The sequence below is a fragment of the Camelus dromedarius genome, chromosome X (assembly GCF_036321535.1).
Source record: "Camelus dromedarius isolate mCamDro1 chromosome X, mCamDro1.pat, whole genome shotgun sequence".
Classification (NCBI taxonomy): domain Eukaryota; kingdom Metazoa; phylum Chordata; class Mammalia; order Artiodactyla; family Camelidae; genus Camelus; species Camelus dromedarius.
In genome coordinates, this window is record NC_087472.1 from 58,442,102 (window position 1) to 58,466,509 (window position 24,408).

The following is a 24,408-nucleotide window of genomic DNA, read 5'->3' on the forward strand; positions in this document are numbered from 1 at the left end:
AGCACTGAATGTAGTAGAAAAGAAGAAATAACTTAATCATATAAGCTTACACCTTAGGGGGTAAAAAGAGCTAATCAAATCAAGATAAGAAGAAAAAAATAATAAAAATTAGAGCAGAAATGAATGAAACTGATAATAGGACTTCAACAGAGAAAATCAACAAAATAAATAATTGGTTCTTTGAAAAGATCAGTGAAATTAATAAATCTCTAGCCAGGCTAACTGAAAAAAGAAACAAGACAAAAAAGTTACAAAGTTTCAGAAATAAGGATTATCCTTATGGAGGCCACAGACTTTAAAAGGATAATAAAGGAATATTATTAACATCTCTACACCCATGAATTTGATAATCTAGATGAAATGGACTGACTGTGTGAAAGACACTGTCTGCTAAAACTCACACAGGGAGAAATAGATAATCTGAATAGGCCTATATCTGTTAAAGAAATTGAGTCAATAATTAATAACTTCCCTAAAGAGAAAGTACCATGCCCAGATGGGTTCAAACATTTAAGGAGGAAATTACACCAGTTCTCTACAATCTCTTCCAGAAAACAGAAATAGAGGGAATATTTCCTAATTTATTCTATAAGGCCAGTATTACCCTAATACAAAAAACAGACAAAGGTATTATATGAAAGGAAAACTGCAGATCAATATTTCTCATGAATATAGATACAAAACCTTGTACAAAACATTAGTAAAGAAATACAACAAGGTATACACTACAATAAGTAGGATTTATCCCAGGTATGCAAATCTGGTTCATCATTGGAAAATCAATTAATATGTAAGCCATCACATTAACAGGCTAAAAAAGAAAAATCACATAATCACATCAATAGATGCAGAAAAAATATTTGACAAAATCCAACACCATTTATGACAAAAACTGTCGGCAAACTAGGACTAGAGGAACTTTTTCAAGTTGATAAAGAACATCTTATAAAAAATCTACATGTACCATCATACTTGATGGTGAGAAACTCAGTCTGCCCACTAAGATCAGAAACAAGGCAAAGGTATTCCCTTGATTCACCACTACTTTTCAACATCATTCTGGAAGTCCTAGATAATTCAATAAGAAAAGAAAAGAAAAGATATCCATATTGAGAAAGAAGAAATAAAATTTACTTCATAGATGACATGATTATGTAGAAAATCCAAAATCAACAAAACTCCTTAAATTAATAAGCAATTATAGGAAAGTTGCAGGATACAAGGTTAAAATACCAAAGTACATTGCTATACATAATGATAGTTTGGTATACATAGTGGATACAAGTCATTACACATTTGTCAAAATCAACAGGACATATAACATGAAGAGTGAACTCTAACATAAACTATGGACTTTAGTTAATAATGTGTCAATATTGGTTTATCAGTTTCAACAACTGTACTTCAATAGAGAAAGATGTTAATAGGGAAAATTGGGGGTTGAGTAAGGGGGATATATGGGAGCTTTTTTCTCATTTTTTTCTGTAAACCTAAAATTGCTCAAAATATAGTCTACTAATTAAAATGTTACATAAAAAAAGTAAAGATGAAATGACATTATTCTTAGATAAAAACTGAGAGGATCTACCATCTGCAGACCCACCATACAATAAATACTACGGGAAATTCTTCAGGCTGAAACTAAGGGACACCAGATATTAATTTGAGTCCACACATAGAAAAAAAGGAAAACTCTAAGAAGTTCAATGAATTCCAAGTAGTATAAACTCAAAGAGACCCATACTGAGAGAAACTATATTCAAACTTTTGAAAGCCAAAAACAGAGAGAAATCTTGAAAGCAACAATAGAGAAGCAACTTGTTATGTAAAGAGATCCTCAATAAGATTAACAGGCAGAGATTAACAGAAACCAAGAGGTCCAGAAGCAGTGGCATGACACAGTTAAAGTGTTGAAAGAAAAAAAAAAAAACCTGTCGTCCAAGAATTCTATATTTGGCAAAACTATCCTTTTAAAAAAAGGAGAAATTAAGACATTCCTAGATAACACTGAGGGAGTTCAGTATTAGAACTGCCTGTAAGAAATGCTAAAAAGTGTACTTCAGGCTGAAATAAAAGAACGCTGGACGATAACTGAAGCTATATGGTGAAATAAAGAACACTAGCAAAAGTAACTGCATAAATAAATATGAAGGCTAGTATTGTGTTTTGGTTCTGGAACTTGTGTTTTCTTCCTATATGATTTACAAGACAAATGTATAGAATGATAATTATGAATCTACATTAATGGATATAATATATAAGATGTAATTTGTGATAAAAGCATATATGGGGAGGTATGTAGATGTATATGAGCAGAATTTGTATACTATTGAAGCTAAAGTGGTATTAATTCAAACTAGTGTGTAACAAGTTTAAGATATTAATTATAATCCCCAGGGCAACAACTAAGAAAATAACTAAAAAAATACAAAAAAGGAAATGAGAAGGCATATGGTGCACTATAAAAATCAATTAAATATAAAATAAGGAAGCAAAAAAGTGAGTAAAAAAAGGTATGACACATGGAAAACAAAAGGCAAAATGGCAGAAGTCCTTCCTTATCCATTACAGATGGAATTATGCTCCCCCCAAATTCATATATTGAAGTGTCACAACCAACAGTACCTCAGAATGGGACTATATTTGGAGATACGGCTTTTAAAGTGGTAATTAAGCTAAATGAGATAATTAGGGTGAGCCCTAATCCAATATGACTGGTGTCCTTATAGGAAAAGATCAGGACATAGACACGTAAAGAGGGAAGGCCAGGTGAAGACCCAGGGAGAAAACGGCCATCTACAAGCCAAGGAGAGAAGCCTCAGGAAAAAAAATCAACTTTCCCAACACCTTGACCTCAAACTCCAGAACTGTTAGGAAATAAATTTCTGTTGTCTAAGCCACCTAGTCTGGGGTACTTTATTAATCACTATAAATACAAATAAATTAAACTCTCAATTAAAAGGGAGAGATTAGCAGAATGGATTTAAAAACATGATCCATGAGTTTACATGAGATTCAATTTAGATTCAAAGAAAGAAATAGGTTGAAAGGAAAAGGATAGAAAAAGATTTTCTATGTAAATAGTAACCAAAAAATGAGCTGGGGTGGAAAATATCAGACAAAGTAGATTTTAAGTGAAAAAAAAAAGTGTTACAAGAGAAAAAGATGGACAGTATATGTCTTAATATGCTCAGGCTGCTATGACAAAATATCACATGCAAGGTAGCTTAAACAACAGATACCTATTTCTCAGAGTTCTGGAGTATGGGAAGTCTTAGATCAGAGCGCCGGCAAGGTTGATTGGGATCTGGTGAGAGCCCTCTTCCTGGCTTGTAGACAGCTTACTTCTTGCTGTATCCTCACATGGTAGAGAAACAGAGAGCAAGCTCTCCGGTCTATTCTTATAAGGGCGCTAATTCTGCCATGAGGATCCCACACTCATGATTTCATCTAAACACAATTACCTCCCAAATACCAAAATACCATCCACCTCCAAATACCGTCAGATTAGAGAGGAGGGCTACAACATATGACTTGAGGGAACAAAAACATTAATTCCATAACAATATATTTTGATAAAAATATAAATCTATCAAAGAGAAATGACAATTATAAACATATACATAACTAACAACAGACTTGCAAAATATGTGAAGCAAAAATTGACAAAACTGAAGGGAGAAACAGTTCTACAATAATAGAAACTTCATTACCCCACTTTCAATAATGGATAGATGAAATACACAGAACATTAATAAGGAAATGTAGCACTTGAACAACAGTCAACCAGCTCAATCTGACAGACATACACAGAACCCTCCACCCCACAACAATATAATACAAATTTCTTCTCAAGTGTACATGGACTATTCTCCAGGAGAGGCTGTATGTTATGCCACTAAACAAGCCTCAATGAATTTGAAAAGATTAAAATCATACAAAATATCTTCTCCAGTAACAATGGAATGAAACTACAAATCATAAAAGAAGGAATACAATGTCATTTTCATTTTGCGAGACTGATATAATAGTCCCCTCCGTCTGAACAGCCCTTTCAATTTAGCAAATAACAGAGCAAAAAAGGTAAAGCTTAAAAGTAATTTCAACTGTAATGATGGTGGCGTGAGTAGGCCTGAAAATTGACAGTAACATCACAGTTGTTTCAGTGGTAAATGTAAGGATGGGTAACTGAAAGCCTTCATTACATATATCACGTAGCCACAGAATCCTACCAGAGCCAAGAGAGACTAGGGGCAGCTCAGGACATTCTGATCTGTATTTCTTTGTTTTCAACTAATTTGCTAGGAAAAACGTCCAGTATACTGGTGAATAAAAAAAAGTTCACAAGGCAGACTGTTTACATACAAGTTCTTTTCCTGGAAACATTTTACAATCATTCATTTACACAGCAACCTTGTGACACAGGGCAGAGTAATCATATTATTTCCATTTTATTTTGTGGATGAACACAGACATGACTTCCATAAAACTAGATACCCTCTTAGAGATGGCTAGAGCAAGACGGCAAACTATGGCCCATAGGCCAAATCTGGCCTGTTGCTTCTTTTTCTAAATAAAGTTTTACTGGAACACAGTAACGCTCGCTCATTTATGTATTGTTTATGGCTGCTTTCACACTAAAGCAGCAGAGTGAAGTAGTTGCAACAGAGACCCCTGGCCCACAAAGCCTAAAGTATTTACTATTTGATCCTTTAAAAAAAAGTTTGCCAATCTCTACTAGAAAATTAGAATTCAGTGGGCTGACTGTTATCATACCACTTATCCTAATGTTTCTTATCTCAGGAATAGGAAATTTTGCCTAAGAAACATGATGTAGTCAAGAGAATACAGTGTTAAAAGAGACAAAAACAAAACAAAAATTATTTTTCTGGTTGTGCCATTTACATTGTGACACTGAGAAAGTTACTTCTCCCTCTCTGGATCTGTTTCCACATCTGCAAAATAAGGGATTTAGGCTATATGAATGCTATTTATCTTTCCAATTAAACTATTATAGTCTATACTACTTAGTTTACAGATCAGGAAGTGGTAGTGAAGGCATAAAAATTCTTAAACTGTTGAATTTTATTTTTTATTTCTCCACGTGGACAAAAAAAAAGCAGTGAGGCACCTTAAATCTCTTACCACAACTGCCTTAAAAGTGAGTAATATTATCTGATTTTACAGGTGAGGAAACTGAGGCTCCAGAAAGTACAGTGTCCTGCACAAGGTTACCAGTGCTTAGTGCTTCATTGTCTAGTGTGTTAACAACACAGTATGTACAAAATCAAGGGCCATAACTATAAAATGTACAGAGCAAGGCAGATAATGTAAATGCTGGGTAGTTCTGTGGTGAACCAGGGGCCGCATGTCCTATTTAAAGGATGCAGTCACCACTCAGCAAGGGCTGACTGCTGAAATATAGGCATGTGGGTCCAATATTGCCAGATCTTTAGATTTTACAAGAGACGCTGGCTATTTCAAATTTTATTTTAAATATTCTAATTTTTAAATGCCAGCAATTGATTTAAAAATTTAAAAAGCAGAGCAAGCTAGATATATTAGCCCACAGGACAAGTTTGCAAATCTGTACTAAATAAACTTTTAAAATTGACAGATTAGTGATCTAAGAATACACTGATATCTCAATTTCAGTGTGAATTTTTAATTAACTAAAGTAATGGGGGATAGGGAGAAATCACAGCATCAGTATTAATCTCATATCAGAAGTGCTCATACTAAAATCACATGATTGAATAAATTGCTTCTTTTTCAGGCCCTGTGGCAGAGGTATTAATAAATAGGCAAAGATGTAAACATGTCATCTGAAAAAAAGATCTTGGATAATATAACAAAAAAAAATCTGTTCTTAGGTAATTGAAATTGACCACATTTGTACAATGAAAAATCTCATAATGAATTTACACTGAGGCTTTAAATATAATGGGTATGGGTTAGAGTTACTGATTTATAACTTTTAAAAGTAAGATATGACAATTAAGGAAAGAAATGTATGTTGTCACATTTTTAACGTATAGAAAACCATCTGAGAATATTGTACATGCTTTGACAAACAATAAACTAAGCTCTATTTAAAATAAAGCTCTGAGCTACTGGTCATGACCAAGGGAATTAATATAATGTCTAGTTTCCCTATTCAAAAAGTCATAGGGGTGGCAGAATTTTGCTATTTGTTTTTTTGAAGTAGATGTTAAGGAGGGCACCAGAGAGATGGAGAGGGAAAAATAATGAGTACTTCTTAGAAACATTTTTGGTTTTTATGAAACAACTGCACCACTAATTATACCCCCATGAGATGCTGTGATTTTGAATATGGTTCAGAAGACTAATTATTATTCAGACGTTTAAATGAAATCATCAGTGTGGTACAGGGAAAAGAACTACAGGTAAAATGAATTAATTTTCTTCACTGGCTTCCGTTAAAAAAAATTAAAGATAGCTTTCTACTAGGGAAAGCACATTCTAAAGAGCAAAACAAAATTTAAAAGAAGATGAGATTACGATAATAGTCTTAAATTGATGACATAACTAGTAATATTATGTTACAATGTTGTTTCAATATGTTCAAAACTAAGCAGGATTTCCCCCACTAACTTTGTAGGTTACTCTCACTTCTGCCTTTCTTCAGATCAGAGGAAGCTCTCTTATCTATCTGTGGCTTGGAAATACTTTAAATCACAGCTTCAGGTTTTCTAACAAGAATAGGTTGCCCAGTTACACTTATATTTCCTTAAGTACTCCACTTTACTTTGCAGATATTTAAAATAATGATGGGAGCCCATATCAAGTGAAGTGTTGATAAATGTTGGTCAAATGACTAAATCTCTCTGTCCCTGAGTTTATCTCTAGAATAAGGATAGCATTGTTATGAGAATTAAATCAATCATGTCCAGTACTTGGCGCACAGCAAGTGTTCAACAAATGTGAGCTCATTATTATTACACAATAAAATGGTTACTCACTCTTTTGTTGAGACAAATAACAGGCCACAGGCTGCAACCCAGTGTACAACAGCAGCAGAGACAACCACACAGCAGCCATTTCACATTGACTGGGAGAGCCTTTTTCAAACATGCATTCACACGGCCAATGCTGGTCTTAAATTCTTCAGGGGCCACCTACAACAAGGGCACAATCTTTAACAATTTGTGGGCAGCTTTCTACTATTTATCCCTAAACCTAAAGAAAATGTTTGTCTTATTACAAATACTTTAAGGAATTACACATATCTAAATATATTTCCTCCCTATCTTCCCCTATAAGTATGTATGATATACTCCTGGATGACACTAGAAAGCAAAACAATGTAATTTTGTGTTTACAGAACTTATTCTGACATTCAAAAACAATCTTCTGAAATTATCAACAATAAAATGACAAAAATAAAATTGGTAGCAAAGGATACTCATCAAGTAATTTCCTTACCAAATGTTTGCATTATTAAGGCAATATTATTTGTCGTCTTCAGTAGCTCTGACTAAAGCTTGAGTAAAACTAGAAGCATAATAGAACAATAAAAACCTAAATACTACCAGAGGAAATAGAATTAAAATTAGATTTTGGCAATATTCCTGGATTACTTTTAAAATGGCAGCTCTCAAACCTTTTCTCCCCGGCAAATTTGCAACATAACAATTTTAACACTTGCCATTGTTTGTAGGGAAAAGCTACACTAACAAAAGACAGTGAGGAGTGATTACATCAAAATGATCTTAATATTCAGCATAAAATGGACTCACAGCTGCTATAAATTTTGGAAGATGAGCAATCCTTAAATATACAAATTGAGTATTTTAAATTATTACCTCCATTCCTTGAAGTAGGTGCTTGCACCTCTCTGTAGACAATGACATAGTCAGTTCAAAGGCAAGAACGTGACAGGCATAATCAGATTTATACCAAAAATTCTGCTTGAAGGTTATATAATTCAAAGGTATACCCAAAATAGTCTGCTTTCAGTGAAACCACAATTTCAGATCACAAAAATGATTCCCTTTCATTTAGAAAGCTGTCCAACTGTAAAATTTATGGGAAATTATGGGGGAAAAAATTCTAGCATCTGGCTGTACAAGCAAAAATTACAACGTTGTTAGGAAAAAAAAGCTGCTGCAAAATAAAAACCCCATTAAGCATGTTTGATATCAAAAATACAGACCTTTGCAACTCTTCCAAGTAAAAACTGTACTAGAGGAATCAATTTATTGCATTTTTGTCTTTTACTAGACCTCTCTTAGAATCAATACTACAAAACACACACTTATTAGAAGATGTTACAAAGATACATGACCACAGAATACCATCATGATTAAAACATTCAGTAATTATATCATCTTTATTAGAATTGTTCATGCCACTCAATAATGTTAATTGCCTAACCCATAAATTTGATTTCTTCCTAATATGTTAACAAATTGCGAAACTGTAAGGCTCAAAACTGTATTTTCAGGAGGAAAGTTAACTAATTTCATTCTTCAATATGACCTAAAGACAATCACTGAGTAAACAGAATTCCACTTCAATGGCTAAATTTCTGGGGCAAATATGAAAGTAAATGCAGAGAACCATGCCTTATAACTGAAAATACCAATAGGCTAAGCACATTAAGACAATAAATTAAGATCTAGATTCTAGTTTCCTATTAGTTATGAAAAATCCAAGTAAATTCATTTAATTTTTCTGAGTTTTTGTTTCCCATCTATAAAGTGAGAAAAATAATCTTTGTTTTACATATTACACAGGGAATGGAAATTATACCTTAGGAAGAACCTCCTGAATAGCACGCTTTGAGAAAAGAAGTCAGTGAATCATCTTTCTTACTAGATTTGGAGAAAGAAAAGCAAAGCTCTCTTTTGCATGGAGTATATCACCTGAAGGCAAGGGTTGTGGATCAGGTAACTACTAATACTCCACAGCTTTGTTATACATTCTGTTATAAACAAAAGGATGATCCGCTACATTTTGAATGCAAATTAATGCTCTTCAGTTCTTCAATTCTTTAGAGAAAAGATGCTCTTTTAAAAAGGTACCAAGTTGCTACCTTAAAGTTTACCTCGCAAACAGTGATATTCAACTTCTTTTTCCTTAGTGAATCATGGAGCAATCAAATGGAAATTAAAATAAGGAAGATATATTTATAAATTCAGCTTTAATCTGTAATATAACATTATTGTCAACTCTCTTTAAGTTGTGTATCCAGAAACACTAACACATTTTCAAAAGATGGCAATTCTGATATAAACTCATAAAATTATTAAATCTGCCTGTCTGTCTACAAATTTAAGTGCTTGTAAGCACAATTTATATTTTAAAAGTAAATTTTTTATTTAAAAACTTTTATTTAAAAGTGTATAAGCATAGATGAAAGAAAAAGTAAAGTGGGGCTAAAGCCAGAAATGAATCAATCCAAAAGGTAAAAATTGATTTTTGTTCAAAATTCTGTTAATGAAATAAATTATATGCCAAGGTATATAAAATTTGTTGTAAAATTCATCTTTCATTACATGCTTCTGGAAATGAACTAACAAAAACATTTCTAAAATGTGGCTTCTTCCCCCCCAATACTTTTCACTTTTAACAAATAATATTCGCAATTTGTTCTCTCTTACCATAGACAAAAAGAAAACATTCAAGTTACTAAAACTGAGAATCCAAGTTTTTTGAAGTCATAACAGAAGTATAATGAAAAGAAAACTTTTACTAGAATTTCAAACAACAAACTAAAATTTGCATTTTGACTTTAAAAGGAAGCCAGAATTGTCTTTGAAAAAAACTATTTGAATAACAGTAAAAGTCATAAAACAGAGATAAAGGCGTAGGAAATGAGAATTGGTCAACTCCCAATTTTAAACAATGTGAAAGAAATGTTTAGTTAACTGTGTGGAATCAGAGTTAATAGCATTTTACTCATTTACTTCCATATAATTGAGTATCTATAGTAATGAAGGTTGGATGGAAGCCCTTTACTTTGTAGCTGAACGGCGGGTTGTAAAGAAACATTTAATTCCTTTTGACTTTCTTGGAAAGAAAAAAGAAAACCACATCATAAAGGTGGGGGAAAGGGTCATAATATTTTATAACAGGATGCAAGAGACTCTGCAAACAGAAGAAAATCTAAGCAAAACCCAGCAGGACTGATTTGCCTCCTTCAATCGTGGGGAACACAATACAATCAATCACTTGTCATATTGGATCACAATAGTAAAGGTGGATTTTATGGTTTATGGTTCCCAACACTGCACACTAATCTACCCATAACACCATTTAATTGTTTCAAGCCGAGGGCTGGAACCTTTTATTTCTTTTCTAAAGTTCTGTGGTTCTTTCATTTTCTGGTCACCAGAATGGTATGTATACACCTGTTTCGTATATCCTATCCTGACAGGACTTATCTTTAGAGAAATGGGGAAACGATCTTTCCCGTGCTTAATATAAAAGATTTTCATTTTATAAGTATTAAAAGCATTAACGCATAAGAAGCACAAAATTAATATTCAGCCACGGAGCTTATCAAAATGGCTTTTTAGGCTCTCAGAGTTCACTCTGTAATTTTGCTTAGTTTAGGCATTAAAAACTAGTTAGAATCTCATTCCTGCTGGAAGATTGTAAAAATGCATATTTATTTTTCTATTTTAGCTACTGCATTTATTCATTTAAAAAATTTTTACACTGCTGTTAAGTCTGGAATTCAAACTTCTTTTCTTTTAGTTTTTTCCTGAAACATGCAAATTCTTTTTGCCTTTTCCCCACAGTTATCAGAGAAGCATTTTGATAATCCAGAATAATTTATGCAAATGAAATAGTGCCTACTGGAGAAATCATCTCATTAAAGAAAAAATGAATAAAAAGAAAATAAGTCACCATGTGACTTTTAAAAACCAGACTTGCAGAATTTCTTTTTGTATTTTTTCATCACCAAACACTAAACTAAGAAAAACATCACAGTATCATTTATGCCTCATCTGATACATGAGAAATTGTGCGTACTTTAAATAATGCACACTAGAATAAATATCCAATCATCATGATATGTGCTACAAAAACGGTCACCTGAAAAGAGTGGATGTCTTTAAGAATAGCTCCTATCCAGATCTTTTAGGTTGTGTGAATGTATACCAAAGGCAGCTTAATATTCCTACTCCTCTAGTTTAAAGAACTGTAAGATCTTTGTGCTGGTGGAATTTCTAGCTTTAGAAGGCTTGGAAAGAAATGAAGAGGTGTGAAGAAGTATTATGAAGATTCCTTGAGGACAGAAAACTGTCCATTTCAAAGATGAGTAATTCTTAATTCTGGGAACTCTAAACTCTGACATATTTTTGATTATTCATTTTCTGGAATTTCTTGGACTTGTAATTTAAACATTTTTTAAAAAACTAAACCAATAATAAAGCTGGATGTAACAGCATAGACAACACGTGTGGCAGCATCAAGGGAAACAAAGAACTTTTCCATTGGAGAGGTTTTAATTCACATTCTCATTAATTTTAATATTCAATTTGCCATCTTTCCACAAATAAATTATTATTCAAGAGGTTTTTTCCACAGCTATGTTTTCAAGTGGAGAAAATTTTATTTATTTATTTATTTATTTAACTTTCATTTCTCTCCCTTCTGTCTTTTGTGCTTTTTTTAAATTGAAGTACAGTTACAATGTGTCAATTTCTGAGGTACAGCACAACATCTCAGTCATGGATATACATATATATTCCATATATTTGTTTTCATATTCTCTTCATTGGGGTTATTACTAGATACAGAACATGTTCCCTGTGCTATACAGCAGAAACTTTTTTTTTTACATCTATTTTTATATACAGTGGCTAAAATCTGCAAATCTCAAACTCCCAAATGGGTATCCCTTCCCACCCCCTTTCCCCTGTAACCATAAGATTGTTTACTATGACTGTGAGTCTGTTTCTGGAGAAAGCATTTATGATTAATTCATAGAATTCAAATCTAAATCTGAACTGCTGCTTCAATTGGTGAATTATTCTAAATGATCAGGATAGGAAGGTAGAACATAATAGAGAGTGAAGCCAAAATCTCAAACCAAAGGGCTCTTTGTATCCTAAAAAGATAAATGGCCACCTATTTTCTGATATTAACTTAGCGAGGGACTATCTCTACTTCCTTATTACTATATGGAATGATTTGACATTATACATTAGGGGAGATAGAAAAGGTCAATAGTCAAGAGAACAAATTATTGGTGGAACCAGAGAATAAACCATTACTCAGATGAATATAAAAGTAGCAAAAGCAACTAAAAATTGAAAGCTGGTGAGTAGAGAAAACTGGAAAAATAATCAAGGTGAAATTGGGGTACACTGATGAAGAGTGATCAATAGCAACCACAAACTTATACTGAGAAGCCAATAAGTAATACGGACAATATACTAGGACGTCTATATATTCTCTTTTTGCCTTAGAGCCTTTTCCTTTGGGCCTAGAAGTTAGCATTACTGTTGTTAAGAGGATTTTCCAAACAGTTTCAAATCCTAGGAAGTCTTTGAATATTGAGCTTCACTGCTGGAAGATACTACTGAATGTAAAGGAAACAGGGAACAAAAAGGTATTAACAATTTATTGCAGTAAGTCCAATTTTAGAAACTCAAATTGTCTAAAAGGCAGAAAAAACATCCAACCAAAAATTTAATTCTTTTGATGTATGACAAATCATATCCCAAGATACTTTACAATTAATAGTGATCCAAAGTTGAACAATGATAACTTCATTAACTCTAAAAACATTAGAAATTACTGACCTAAATGAAAATGATTATAGCTAGCAGTGCTGAGAGAAAAAGGCAAAATTGGAAAAACTTAACAGATAAGTAAATAATGGCTGGCATTAATGAACAATGAACAAAATAACTGGTCATAGGCTAGTAGTCATGGAGATGGCTAACGACACAGCCTCCAGTTACCCTGGCCTCTTATTATTAGACTTCATTATAGTGAGTCAAAGCATTTGTCATAGCACTGAATAAGCCATAAAACAATGCTTTTAGAATTGAAAAGTTCAATGCAAACTCTCACTTACCTTCCCTGTTAGAACTGAGGGAAATTCAGTATCAAACTTGTTGCTCAAGCCAAACCTTAAAAACAAAGACAGAACAAAATATATTCTACATAGTGTATTAACTCTTTCCCTTAAAAAAAAGTTACAAAGCAATGCATTTTCCTTTTGATGTTGTGACTTAAAAACATATCCTAAAAAGAATTTGATATTTACAGAAAATAAATCTCTGACTTTTAATCCAAATTAACAGTAAAAGAAACTTCAGGAGCAAATGTTAAAGTAGGGTTCTAATTAGATCCATGATATGAGATTAAAAATAATAGATTAGAGAAACACTGATACAGAGCTTGAAATATCACAGCTTTTGATTGAAATGTTTCTGGTAAAGCCCACTTTAGTTGATAACTGCTGGAACTAGCTGATGGGTTGTACGTGGGAGTGGATTATACTATTCTTTCTACTTCTGTATACATATGAAAATTTTCCTAATAAAAACTAATATAACCTTTGGAACTATAGAATTTGACAACTTATGATCAGTTACTACTCAGATACTCAAAGATTGAGTCTTATGAATGGCTTTTATGTATATACTCAACCAATTTGGAGAAAACAGATCCGTTTCAAAAGCTCTGATCTCTTCAAGTTATGTTCATTGAAATCTGTACTAAGTCAAAATGATTTTATAAGCCTTTGTTCACCTACTTGTTGATTTTAGTAGGGATAACAAAGGTCACTTCCTGCATGTTATATCAGAGCGACTACAATTTTATGGTAGTGGCTGAGGTGTTGTAAGCAAAAAGGACAAAACACTAACTTTGAATAAAAAGTCCTTGTGAGGTAGGTAATACAGGAACAGTTACCAGGAACTATCTACTCACAGGGGTAGACACTGTGTTATGTAAATATATCACCGTTAAACTTAACAACCCTGCAAGAGAGGTATTGTCACAGACAAGGAGTCTGACAGAAAATTTTTTTTCAAAATGTAATTAATTAAATGAATTGCCCGAAGTTATACATCTAGTAAGAGGGGGAAACCAAAATTCAAATGCTAATCCCTAAGTTCTTACTGTCCTATATTAAGTTCCCTGAGAAGAGAAATTAAGGCTTATTTATTTTGCTATCTTCCACTATGCTTAGTAGCAAAACGGAATCTAGTAGGTGCTTAATAAGTTAGTTGAATAACAAGGTACTGTATGTCCTATTTGATTCTACTGATTTATGGCACTTTGGTCTTAGGGTCACTTTAAAGACATGTTAAGAATGCAATGTCCACTTAAAACTCTCTGTGAGAATATCATATTATCTTTATATCATTTATGCTAATAGCTCCTTTTCAAGGACACAAGCTAATCTTAAACACAGACTCTCTATACTTAGCGGCTAGCAGTAAGGTACATATCTGTGCATAAATATATTTTACCTTGTATGTTTAGAATGTATTTTAAAACAACAAATTCTGTATTTTAAAATAGTTGAGAAAATTAACAATTATAAAAAGACCTTAAAGTCATTATAAAAAAATTTCATTACTTATCTAGGTGTCAGTACAACATGTAATAAGAACATAATATTCTCATAATAACATTCCCTTTAGATCTATACATAGAGGAGTATAGCCAAACTTAAGGTATATCCCTGTACATGAATTTTTATGGCAACTTTCACACACTGTTTGAGAAACTGACACTCTAGTATTAACAATATATTGGCAATTATATTAATTAATTACTAATTAAGCAATCAATAACATGACAAATATTTAATAGAGCAAGAAACATATTTCATTTAAACTGTATTTAGCTAAATAGTGACTTTATCACTAGTCAAAAAGATGTAATTGAACTCATTATTCCACAAAGAGTAAGTTCTTATTGCATAACAAAGAAATAGATACAGGTTTCATTTTTAGAAAGTAGACATGATACATTTGAAAGTAGAGCTCTATTTCCATACCTTGTCTTTTAGATGCAACGTTAATAACACGTTCCTACATCCATTACAGATTGCTGCCATTACAGCCTTTCCCAGTGGCCATTCTCTTACTAGATATCAAATATGTAGAGGATATAGACAGATGTATTCTGCAAGATGGGTTGGACTATTTCTATTATTTAAAAAAATGTTAAGCTTTGCTATTCTCTTTTTGCATTTATCACTGGACAAATGAACTTTCTTTGCCACCTTAATATCCCCTCCTTTCTTAACCTTTTGAAATTTGACTTTTGATGCTGTGACTTTACTGAAAATAATCTTATTCAATAAATTTATTCAGAAAGATAAGTTCATCTTATTTATTGCCAAATTCAATGTCCTTTTCTCAGAACTTTTCTCCCTGACTTTGCAGCTATTGCTGCTGTTGACCACTCCTTCCCTAACACTCTCCCATTCTTTCACTCTCCTAACACTCTTGTCTTTTACCTAAGTTTAGCTTTCAGTCATCTGTTTCTCTTTCTAAAGGAACTATAACAGTTCATCTGCTTTTAATGGCTTTGGCAATTACTTCTATGCTAATAGTCATCAACTCTGTATCTCCAGTTCTGTATTTTCCAACATGCTCTAGTCCCTCATCTCTAACTGCATACTAAAAATTTCTATTTGGATATCTTGCTACAAAATAATACACCTTCAGTGAAAAACGTCTAAAATTAAATGTTATCTTTTATTGGAAACTGGCTCCCCCCTTTCAAATTCCTCATCTCTATCAATGGCAGATCGACTCTCTTTAACCTAGATCTTGGTATCGTTTTTGCATCTTCTCTCTCCTATTTTTTGTACTGTGCTTATATCCAAGTGGTTCCCAGTCCTGTTATTTGTTCCTTTGAAATCATTCTCATAACATTTTCTTCCTTTCTGGTGCCACTGCCATGTTGGCTCTCGTCTTTGCTCATGTGGTTCCTCTTGCTTCCTGTCCCTAGTTGAAATCCAACGTGCAGCCCTTTAGGCTCAAGTCAAGTTCCAACCCCTGCTGGAATGCCTTGGATGCTCAAGCCTTCATGGATTTCCCCCTTTCTCTGAACACTCATAGCCAATTTTAATCTGTACTATACAATTCAACAGTCAACAAAACATTTTCTTTTATTCTTTGCTGATCCACATCAATACCTTAAAGGTAATTTTCCTGTTAACTTCGTAAAGCAAGGCCTATACTTTGCTTTTTCTGTATTCTTCATAGTGCTTAGCCCAGTGCTCAGCTTCTCAAGAAATGCTTGCTAAATTCACATTACAAATTTTCTTCTCTAATATAAAAAGGGATTGCCTTTTCTAAAATAAAAAGTATATTAGAAGTGGTAAGGAAAATATCATTCTACCTCTTAAAATATTTCATTATGGCCTACATTTATCTACTTCAAAAGGTATAAAGATAGGCAAACTAGGCCCAACATATTCTCATAATTTTGGCTAAAAGGCAGTAGCAATTCTGTTCTTTCCTACCAAGGATTTCTTTCTTTAACTTCTCCACTAGATACTTAGCACTTAAAAAGAGTACTTAACTTGGGTGGGGGAGGGTATAGCTCAGTGGCAGAGTGCATGTGCATGAGGTCCTGGGTTCTATCCCCAATAACTCCAATAAAAAAAATAATAGATAAACTTAATTTGTACCCCACTCCAAAACCAAAACCAAAACCAAACCAAACCAAACAGTACTTAAATCATCTTAGGCACAACATTTTACTTAGTAGCTACTAAGAAAGTGTTGAAATGACTGTTGCTAAATAAACACCTCAGCTCTGTTTCATGAGCAAACCAGTAAGTTAAGAAGTGTGAGTCCACAGAAGTTAGACAAGCTCATCTACGCATTACTGATCAGAGACAAACGTTAGTTAAGGTGTGGAGTTGTTCAGCATTAGACAAAGGCACTTGGAAACTGCTCACATTGTCATTTGAATAGCTTCATTAAATACAGAGCCTATTATGGGTTTGAAGCTGACCCAGCTGGTGGTTCTTATTGATTGTATTTTACTTGTCAAGTGTCTCCAATACCCCCAATTTTAATTTCTTAGATAATTCTTTGGAGTAGAGGAAACTGAGGCAAAGAAGTTGCTCTTAGTTGCTCTTCCCTCTCCTCTCCCTCCCCACACCCCTCACTGATTTTAATTCTCTTGAAAATGGCTATACATCAGCCTTTGAAAACCTCGCACAAGTTAAAGTTCATGTGTTCCGGTTGTTTAAGAAAACAGATCAAAGTGTAGTATAATTCTGCCAACAAGAAACATGACTTCACTAGAAAACTATGCACTCACAGTAACACTGATTCTGAAACATGTGCATTAAACTCTATTTACCAAACCAAGGACAAGGAAAATCTATGCCATACAATTAAGAGATTTTTTAAAATTACAGACAAATTTATTTAATCTTCCATATGGAAATAATCATGTCCTGAAGCTGTAAAATAATGTAAAATGACACATTACCTACCACAGTTTCAGTATTGTTAAAGACTAAAATCTTATAAAATATGTACCTTATACAAACACAAATTAACAATGCTTCACTGTAATTCCTCAAAGACAGCTGTTTGCAGAAAAAGCATTCATTCCATTCATTGATTTGAGAAGTATCAACATTTGTAGTGCTCTGTAAGTTTTTGCAGAAATGTACTATTTGGAAAATCTGGCCGTATTTTTCAATTTTATACATAATAACTTCATCTCTTTTAGATTAATCTTAAAGAGAATTTTACATATCCTTGAGATTGGTAACCTCTCATCTCTGCTAACTTCTATATACAGCTGTACTATCAATTATCTATATATTTTAAGTAAGGTATGGTAATACCTATAAATAAGAAAAAAACTCATGAGATGTAATTTTCCTTATATTTCAATACATTGGATCCAAATATTTATCTTAAAAATATCAAGAAAAAAAAGATTGACACTAACTTATATCCCTCAGAGGTATAGTATTTCTGAAACACCTGATACTCCCAAGAGACATTTCATTATTTCTGTTTCTAAAACTTCAAATCTGTGGGAGTTAATTTAGCTATATATTTTTTTTAATTTGGAAAAAGATCCCCAAATATCCATTTATGATTGTCATCATCTCAGATTAGGAATTACAATTACTGGGGTTATGGCATTCTACTTCTCAAAAAATTATAATTGATTGATGAGACATTAAAAGATTACTATCTTGTTAAAGTAACTAGAAAACCAGTATGTTAAGATGATCCATGTAGACAGGGGTATTCTGACACACAGGGGTTTGCTCAACAAACCTTTCAGAGATAAGGCTATACCATATCCTCTCCCTCCATCTGGTGGGTTATCCTTTTCTTTTCTTTTCTTTTCTTTTTTCTTTCCTCTTCTCTTCTCCTCTCCTCTCCTTTTCTTTTCTCTTCTTTTCTTTCTTCCTACCTACCTACCACCTACCTACCTACTTACCTATCTCTATGCTCAGAAAACAAGAACTCTTCAGATGATTCAATTAACTAGTATTTGCTGAGGGCCTATAATATAGCACATGCTATGGTAGGCATATTGAATTTTACTTAAGTGAACCAATATTCATTCAACTCACTTTTACTGAGTGTCTACTTCAGTGCCTAGCCTACTGTGCTAGGCACTGAGGATTCAGAGGGAACCAGAGATTGTTCCTGCTATTTCAGCTTACAATTTAGTTATGGCAGAGAAGTCTTGCAGAAGGTGTCACATATGGGGTGAGGGTGGTGAGTACTGGAATTCTAGATGTAGGTCCCAGCTTGAGCAGAGGCAAAGAGGTAAGAAACAGCATGCTATGGAACAGGAAAATACAAGCTGAAAGGGGAAATGTCAGAAGATTTGGCTGATAGATAGGCAGGGTGCAGTTCTATCCTCCATGTTATAGAGCTTAGACTTGATCCCCCAGGTGAAGGGAAAACCACAGAAGTCTTAAACAGGAAAGTGGTGTCTCCATCTAGCAGCAGGCTGAGGGATGGATGTGGAGGCGACAAGGATGAAGGCAAGGTGAAAGGGGCCTGAATCAGGAAAGTGGTGGTAGGGAGGAAAAGAGGAAAATTTTAGGTCATATATTATTAATACATGCTGACTGCTTAGCTGTGAGAAGTGTGAGTAGAAGAGAAGAATCAAAGGTGAATATTGGGATGGGGGAGGTATATTTAACAGAGTTGGAGAACAAAGAAATAGGAGGGATATTCTGAGGGGTTGGGATGGGGGTGTGAGAGGATGTGGGGGGATGAGTTCTGTTTTGACTGTGTTGAATTTAAGATGTCAGTGAGCTATCAGGTGAGGAAGCCTAGATTAGAGTCTGAACATAGTCTGGTACAGTGATACATATTTGAGAGACATCAGATAATTGAAACCATGAGTCAAAATGAGACCATCTAGACAGAGTAGGGAATGAGAAGAATAGTGGGCTGAGAACAAAACTCTGGAGATCACTGGTATTCAAGGGGCAAGGGAGGAAGGGAAACTCACGAATGAGACAGTAAAGGAACAACCAAAAAAAATATAAGGAGAATCAGGGAGAGGGAAAAGGCCAAGGAATTCTCAGGTTTGCTTGGCAGGCAAAATGTTTTTTTTTTTTTTTTTAATCAGAATTTGAATACCTTTAGGCAAAACATATACCTTCCAGATCAACGAATGCCCCATCATTACTCATGGTGCACCATTTTTCTGTCACCTGTTTTGCCTCTTAAGACCTGTGTTTGTGACCCCTGGAGTAGAAGCCTCTGAGAAAGAGGCAGTCATTATAAATCTCATTTGCATCAGAGAGGACCAGAAAGATAGGGAGTTGAAGATGCCCACTAATTTAGCAACAGAGGGTCATGGTGATCTTAATGAGGCCGGTTTGTGTGTGGTCATGGTGGTAGAATCCAGATTACACAGGGGTGAAGAGGAAACAGATATGGTGAATGTAGCTACTCTTAAGAAACTTGGAGAAAGTAGGAAGAGAGACTAGATAATAGCTAATGGGGAATGTAGGTCTGGGAAGACTTTTATTTTGTTTTTAAAGAATTAGAGAGACTCAGTATGTTTATAGACTGAGTCGAGTGAGGTAATATTATAGAGACAGGGCCTGCCTGGGAGGAGGCTGGAAGAGAAGGGTATGGAAGGCAGCAGTGGAGGGGTGAGCTTTGAACAAGTGGAGGGACCCCTTGACCTCTGAGTCTGGAGGAAGAAAGCACAGGATTTCAAACCTAATTAAGATCCAATGCAGGTTTTTCAGCAGGAAAGCAACATGATTAAATTGTGTTTTAAGAAAATTAGTTTGGCACAAGCATGTAAGAGGGATTGGAGTGGGAAGAGGTGGCAGACTGTGGCCATAATTCAAGCAGGAGATGATGGCGATCCAAACTAGAGAGGTGCCAGTAAAAACGGAGAACATGAATAATCTAATAGACATTTTAAAAGGCATGATGACATAATTCTGAGACAGATTGGCATAGGACAATTCAAGGAGAAGGAAGAGTTAAAATGACTCAAGGATTTGAAATATTACCCTGGAAGATTGGAATGGTAGTATTAGGATCAGAAATGGGGCAAGTGGAATGCACAGCCAATGTGGGGAGGGAAAATATTGGGCTTAAGCTATACTGAGTTTGAGGTGATGGCTCTCAAAATTTTCTTAAATGGAGTACTGGGAATAGAACCCAGCACCTCGTGCATGATAAGCAAGCACTCTACCACTGAGCTATTACCTACCCCCCTCAAATTTTAAACTTTGAAAAGAAAGAACATCCTCTAAAGAACAGATGACTGCACAGGGAATGAAAAAAAAAAAGGGGTGGGAAAGAATAAGAAATATTTCATTCAGATAGGGCAACTAATACTCACATGCCAGAAAAAAAACTAAACAGAGCTGATATTTTAGACATCTCAGAATTAGATTAACTATTTCCTAAGGCTCTTACTTTACCTCTTGTAAGGAAGGTTTTACAATCGTAGAAAGACCAGTTTCTCAGATCCAGTAAAACTTTCTCCTAAACATTTAAACTTTTCTTCAAATCTCAGACATTTAACATCAAACGTGCCTTCTAGGTAAGAGAATGCGTACAATATAACTAAATGATTTTCCAAACTATATACCTTGGTTAGCAATTCAACTATCAGTTTGCTGCTTTTCAGGTTTTGGCTTCAATTAATATCAACAGTTACTATGAGCACTACTATTTCATATTCCTTATTCTAGAAGTTTTAAGCTGCCCGGGACACAAGGGTCTGGGCATGGCAAGTGTCAGTGCTTTACTTTCAATTGAAAATAGACTGCTAAGTGTTGTGTGAAAAGTAGAATGGAACCACAAATAAGTTTCAGGGAACTTAAATTCTGTTTTCTTGCTCGTTCTTTGTTTTCTGAATTTTAGAAAATAATGAGGGGGAGAAGTGTGGAATTTAAATTTATGGACTGGAATAAAAAACCTTTTTCTGTTCAGTCATGTGAAATAATCTGCATGAAAGTAACCTCAGGCGCCAGAATCATAATTAATTTGAGTAATAAATTGTCTCCCTAGTGATGAAAGGAATGGAAGTAAAACAGCGCAGTAAGCTGGCATCTGAACATTGCAGGCTATCTGCAAAATTCTTGGACTAAGAAAAATTGTGTTAAAATTGCCTAACCAAAAGGCAGTTCTAAAAATCTCCCCAACTCTTCAACAATTTCAAAATCTTTTTTAATATATTTCATGCAAACACCACAAAAGTATATTGCTAAAAATACTCAGTGTGTCAAAATTAAAAGCTAACATGATGAGGGAAGGTGGTGCATAATATGATTTCAGATAATATGAACTCAACTGAAAGCCAGAGGAGCTAGGTGAGCCATTATCAAAATTAGAGGCAGCGTGATTTGATAGTAAAAAAAAAAGTCTTATTTTAAAAATGCAGTAAATGCTAGCACAGTTAAGAGGATGAACATGACACAATACTCAAACTTCCAAGTATTTATAGTCCAAGCACATAAAAATGAGAACGCACTCTTCAAAGACCAGAGAACTATCAAAATTTTCCTTTGCTTTGCAACTACTATGCTATGAGGTCCCTCCCCCTTTTCTTTTCTCAAATATGATCCAAGATTTCAATTAAAAAATAACCCTGTGTAAGTTTTCAAAAAATCATTCTCCTGGGGGACTAATTTCCATATATATTTAATATTTGGGCATACAAAATATCCTGAAGGTATCTTAAATTATCTCAGAGCTGAAAGGCTTTAGAAATCATCTAACCTAAACCCCTCATTTTACCGATGGAGAAATCAAGGCCCAGAAATGGGAAGTAACCTGACCAAGGTCACAGGGCCAGTAAGAAGCAAAGCTGGGACTAACATCCAGAAGCCCTCATTCTCAATACATTGCTCTTTCTTCCTTTCATAGCTGCCTCTCAACCTGAACCTCTAACTGTGATACCTAAGGAATGTCAGAGTGAGGAGTGATCGAGGCATAGAAAGGACTGTTGTATTCATTTACATAAGGATTAAATAGGGAGAATGGATGGGTGAATATGTGGGTGGGTGGGTGGATATTCGCCAATGTTATTCACAAAATACATTACGTCTCTATTTTGAAGCGTCCAAGCCTAGGTCCTGTCACTTGTTACAGCGGTCACCGTGTTCCACTAGACAATCTTAGCAGCAAAGAATCCGCTGGTACATTCTGCAGTTTAAAGACTATTCATGGCCAGCAGACACAGAAGCAAGGAGATTACCCCTACTTCAATTCCTCTGGCTCCCAACCCCCTAACTTCCCCGTCCTACGCTCCCTCTTTACCTGGTGCATCACATTTGCATTATCCTCACTTCCTTTTCACCTATCTCCCTCGGTTTCTCCATTTAGACCAGGTGTCCTTTCCTAACCGTATACCTCAGCCAGCCCTCCCCCACTCCACAGGCCCCCTCGATCACCTTATTTCTCTGCCGCCAAATCTCAGCTTTTTCAAACCCCATGGTCCCCTCTCGCTTACACAGTGATGTGGCCGGCGCCCCGCACCAATACAGGGTCGGGGGCATATCTCCGCAGATGCTCCTCGCTCACCACCCGAGGCGGGGGCGGCGTCTCCTCTACCTCTTCTTCTTCTTCCTCCTCCTCCTCTTCTTCCTCCTCCTCCTCCTCCTCATCTTCCTCGTCATCGTCGGGCCCCGATACCGACGACGACGACGACGGCGACGACGACGACGTTGCCGCTTCTTCTTCCTCCTCCTCCTCCAGTTCCGAGATGGTGTCGAACTCCGCCATGTTGGGCAGCAGGATGCTCATCACGTGACCTCTCGATCGCCGCCACCCTGAGGGAGAAGAGTTTGAACCTGCTGAGGTGCTGGAAGAGGAGGGGGAACGAAATGCCGAGAAAGAGGAGGGAGGTAGGGACAGGATTTGAGGAGATGCGCCTGCGTGGTGGGGTAGACGAGGGTGGAGGGGTGTTGGAGGCGGGGGCATGAGGGAGAGGAGCAAAATCAGTGTACGCTTGCGCGGCTCCGGGGAAGGGGGGCGTTAGAGGTAAACTCCAGGGAATTATCGAGGTCCGTCCAGTCTGCGGGTGCTGATCTTAATGCTGCTGTTTGGCTTCTGCTTGTATCCGGGGGACGTATCTTCTGGTTTTACTTCCTATTAATTCATAGTGGGTATTATTACCCGCTTTCCCTCCAGGGCAGGGAAAAGATATTCTGTAAAAGTGAGGTTAGAACTTTGCCCCATTTATCTCAAGGTGTATACCAATCCCTTAACGTTTGTTCAACGTTACAGTTTAAAAGGCTTTTGCAGCAGAACTTTGCCACACCCTGGGAGGCATTTTAATTAACATTTTACAGAAGAGTAAACTTTCTATTACTACTTCTACAATGTAATACTTATGGAGGACTTAGTGTCAGGGAGTGTGCTAAGCGGTCTATGCATATCTCATTTAATATTTCACAACTCTGAGATATGTACCACGATGATCTCATTTTACAGGTGGGAAACCTCCATGCAGAGAGTAACTTGCCCAAGGTCATGGAGTTACTAAAAGACAGACCTAGTTTTAAACTTGGAGCAGGGAGGGGGGCTCTTCTGATTCCAGAAGCCCAGTATTCTTAACCAAAGGGCTATATTGACTGAAGTTGTTTGAAAGGGCTTTGTAGAGTGATGCCTTTTGGGCTGTTTCTTGAAACATATTTGAATTTTTGAGATTATTTGGGGGGGCATTCTAACCTAAGGAAACAGTAATTAACAACATCCATTTTCCAGACACCACCGGGCTAGACTCTTTCACATACAGTACCTTAGCTAACCCTTAAACAATCCTGTGACGTAAACATTATCATTATCTATTTTATAGATGGCAAAACAGTCTCAGGAAGTTTAATTTATTAAGGTGACCTTTTGTCCAAAATTTTATACTTCAGATATTTTATGCTGTCTTCTCCACACCCACTCACATGTTGTAGAAATCACA

General features: G+C 35.3%; 2 protein-coding genes across 2 annotated transcripts in view; one reads left to right on the forward strand and one right to left on the reverse strand.

The window, feature by feature from the left end:
- CHIC1 (cysteine rich hydrophobic domain 1) overlaps positions 1 to 23,444 on the reverse strand; it is a 36,403-nt gene extending 12,959 nt beyond the window's left edge. Inside the window, exons 1-3 of the mRNA XM_010982079.3 lie at positions 22,945 to 23,444; positions 13,061 to 13,115; positions 6,984 to 7,139 (exon numbers count right to left, since the gene is read on the reverse strand). Of these exons, the coding sequence (XP_010980381.2) occupies positions 6,984 to 7,139; positions 13,061 to 13,115; positions 22,945 to 23,414 (681 nt within the window). The 5' untranslated portion in view covers positions 23,415 to 23,444. The remainder of the gene's footprint in view (positions 1 to 6,983; positions 7,140 to 13,060; positions 13,116 to 22,944) is intronic.
- NAP1L2 (nucleosome assembly protein 1 like 2) overlaps positions 23,256 to 24,408 on the forward strand; it is a 145,940-nt gene continuing 144,787 nt past the window's right edge. The window contains exon 1 of the mRNA XM_064483034.1: positions 23,256 to 23,338. The gene's annotated coding sequence lies outside the window, so the exon portion shown is untranslated. The remainder of the gene's footprint in view (positions 23,339 to 24,408) is intronic.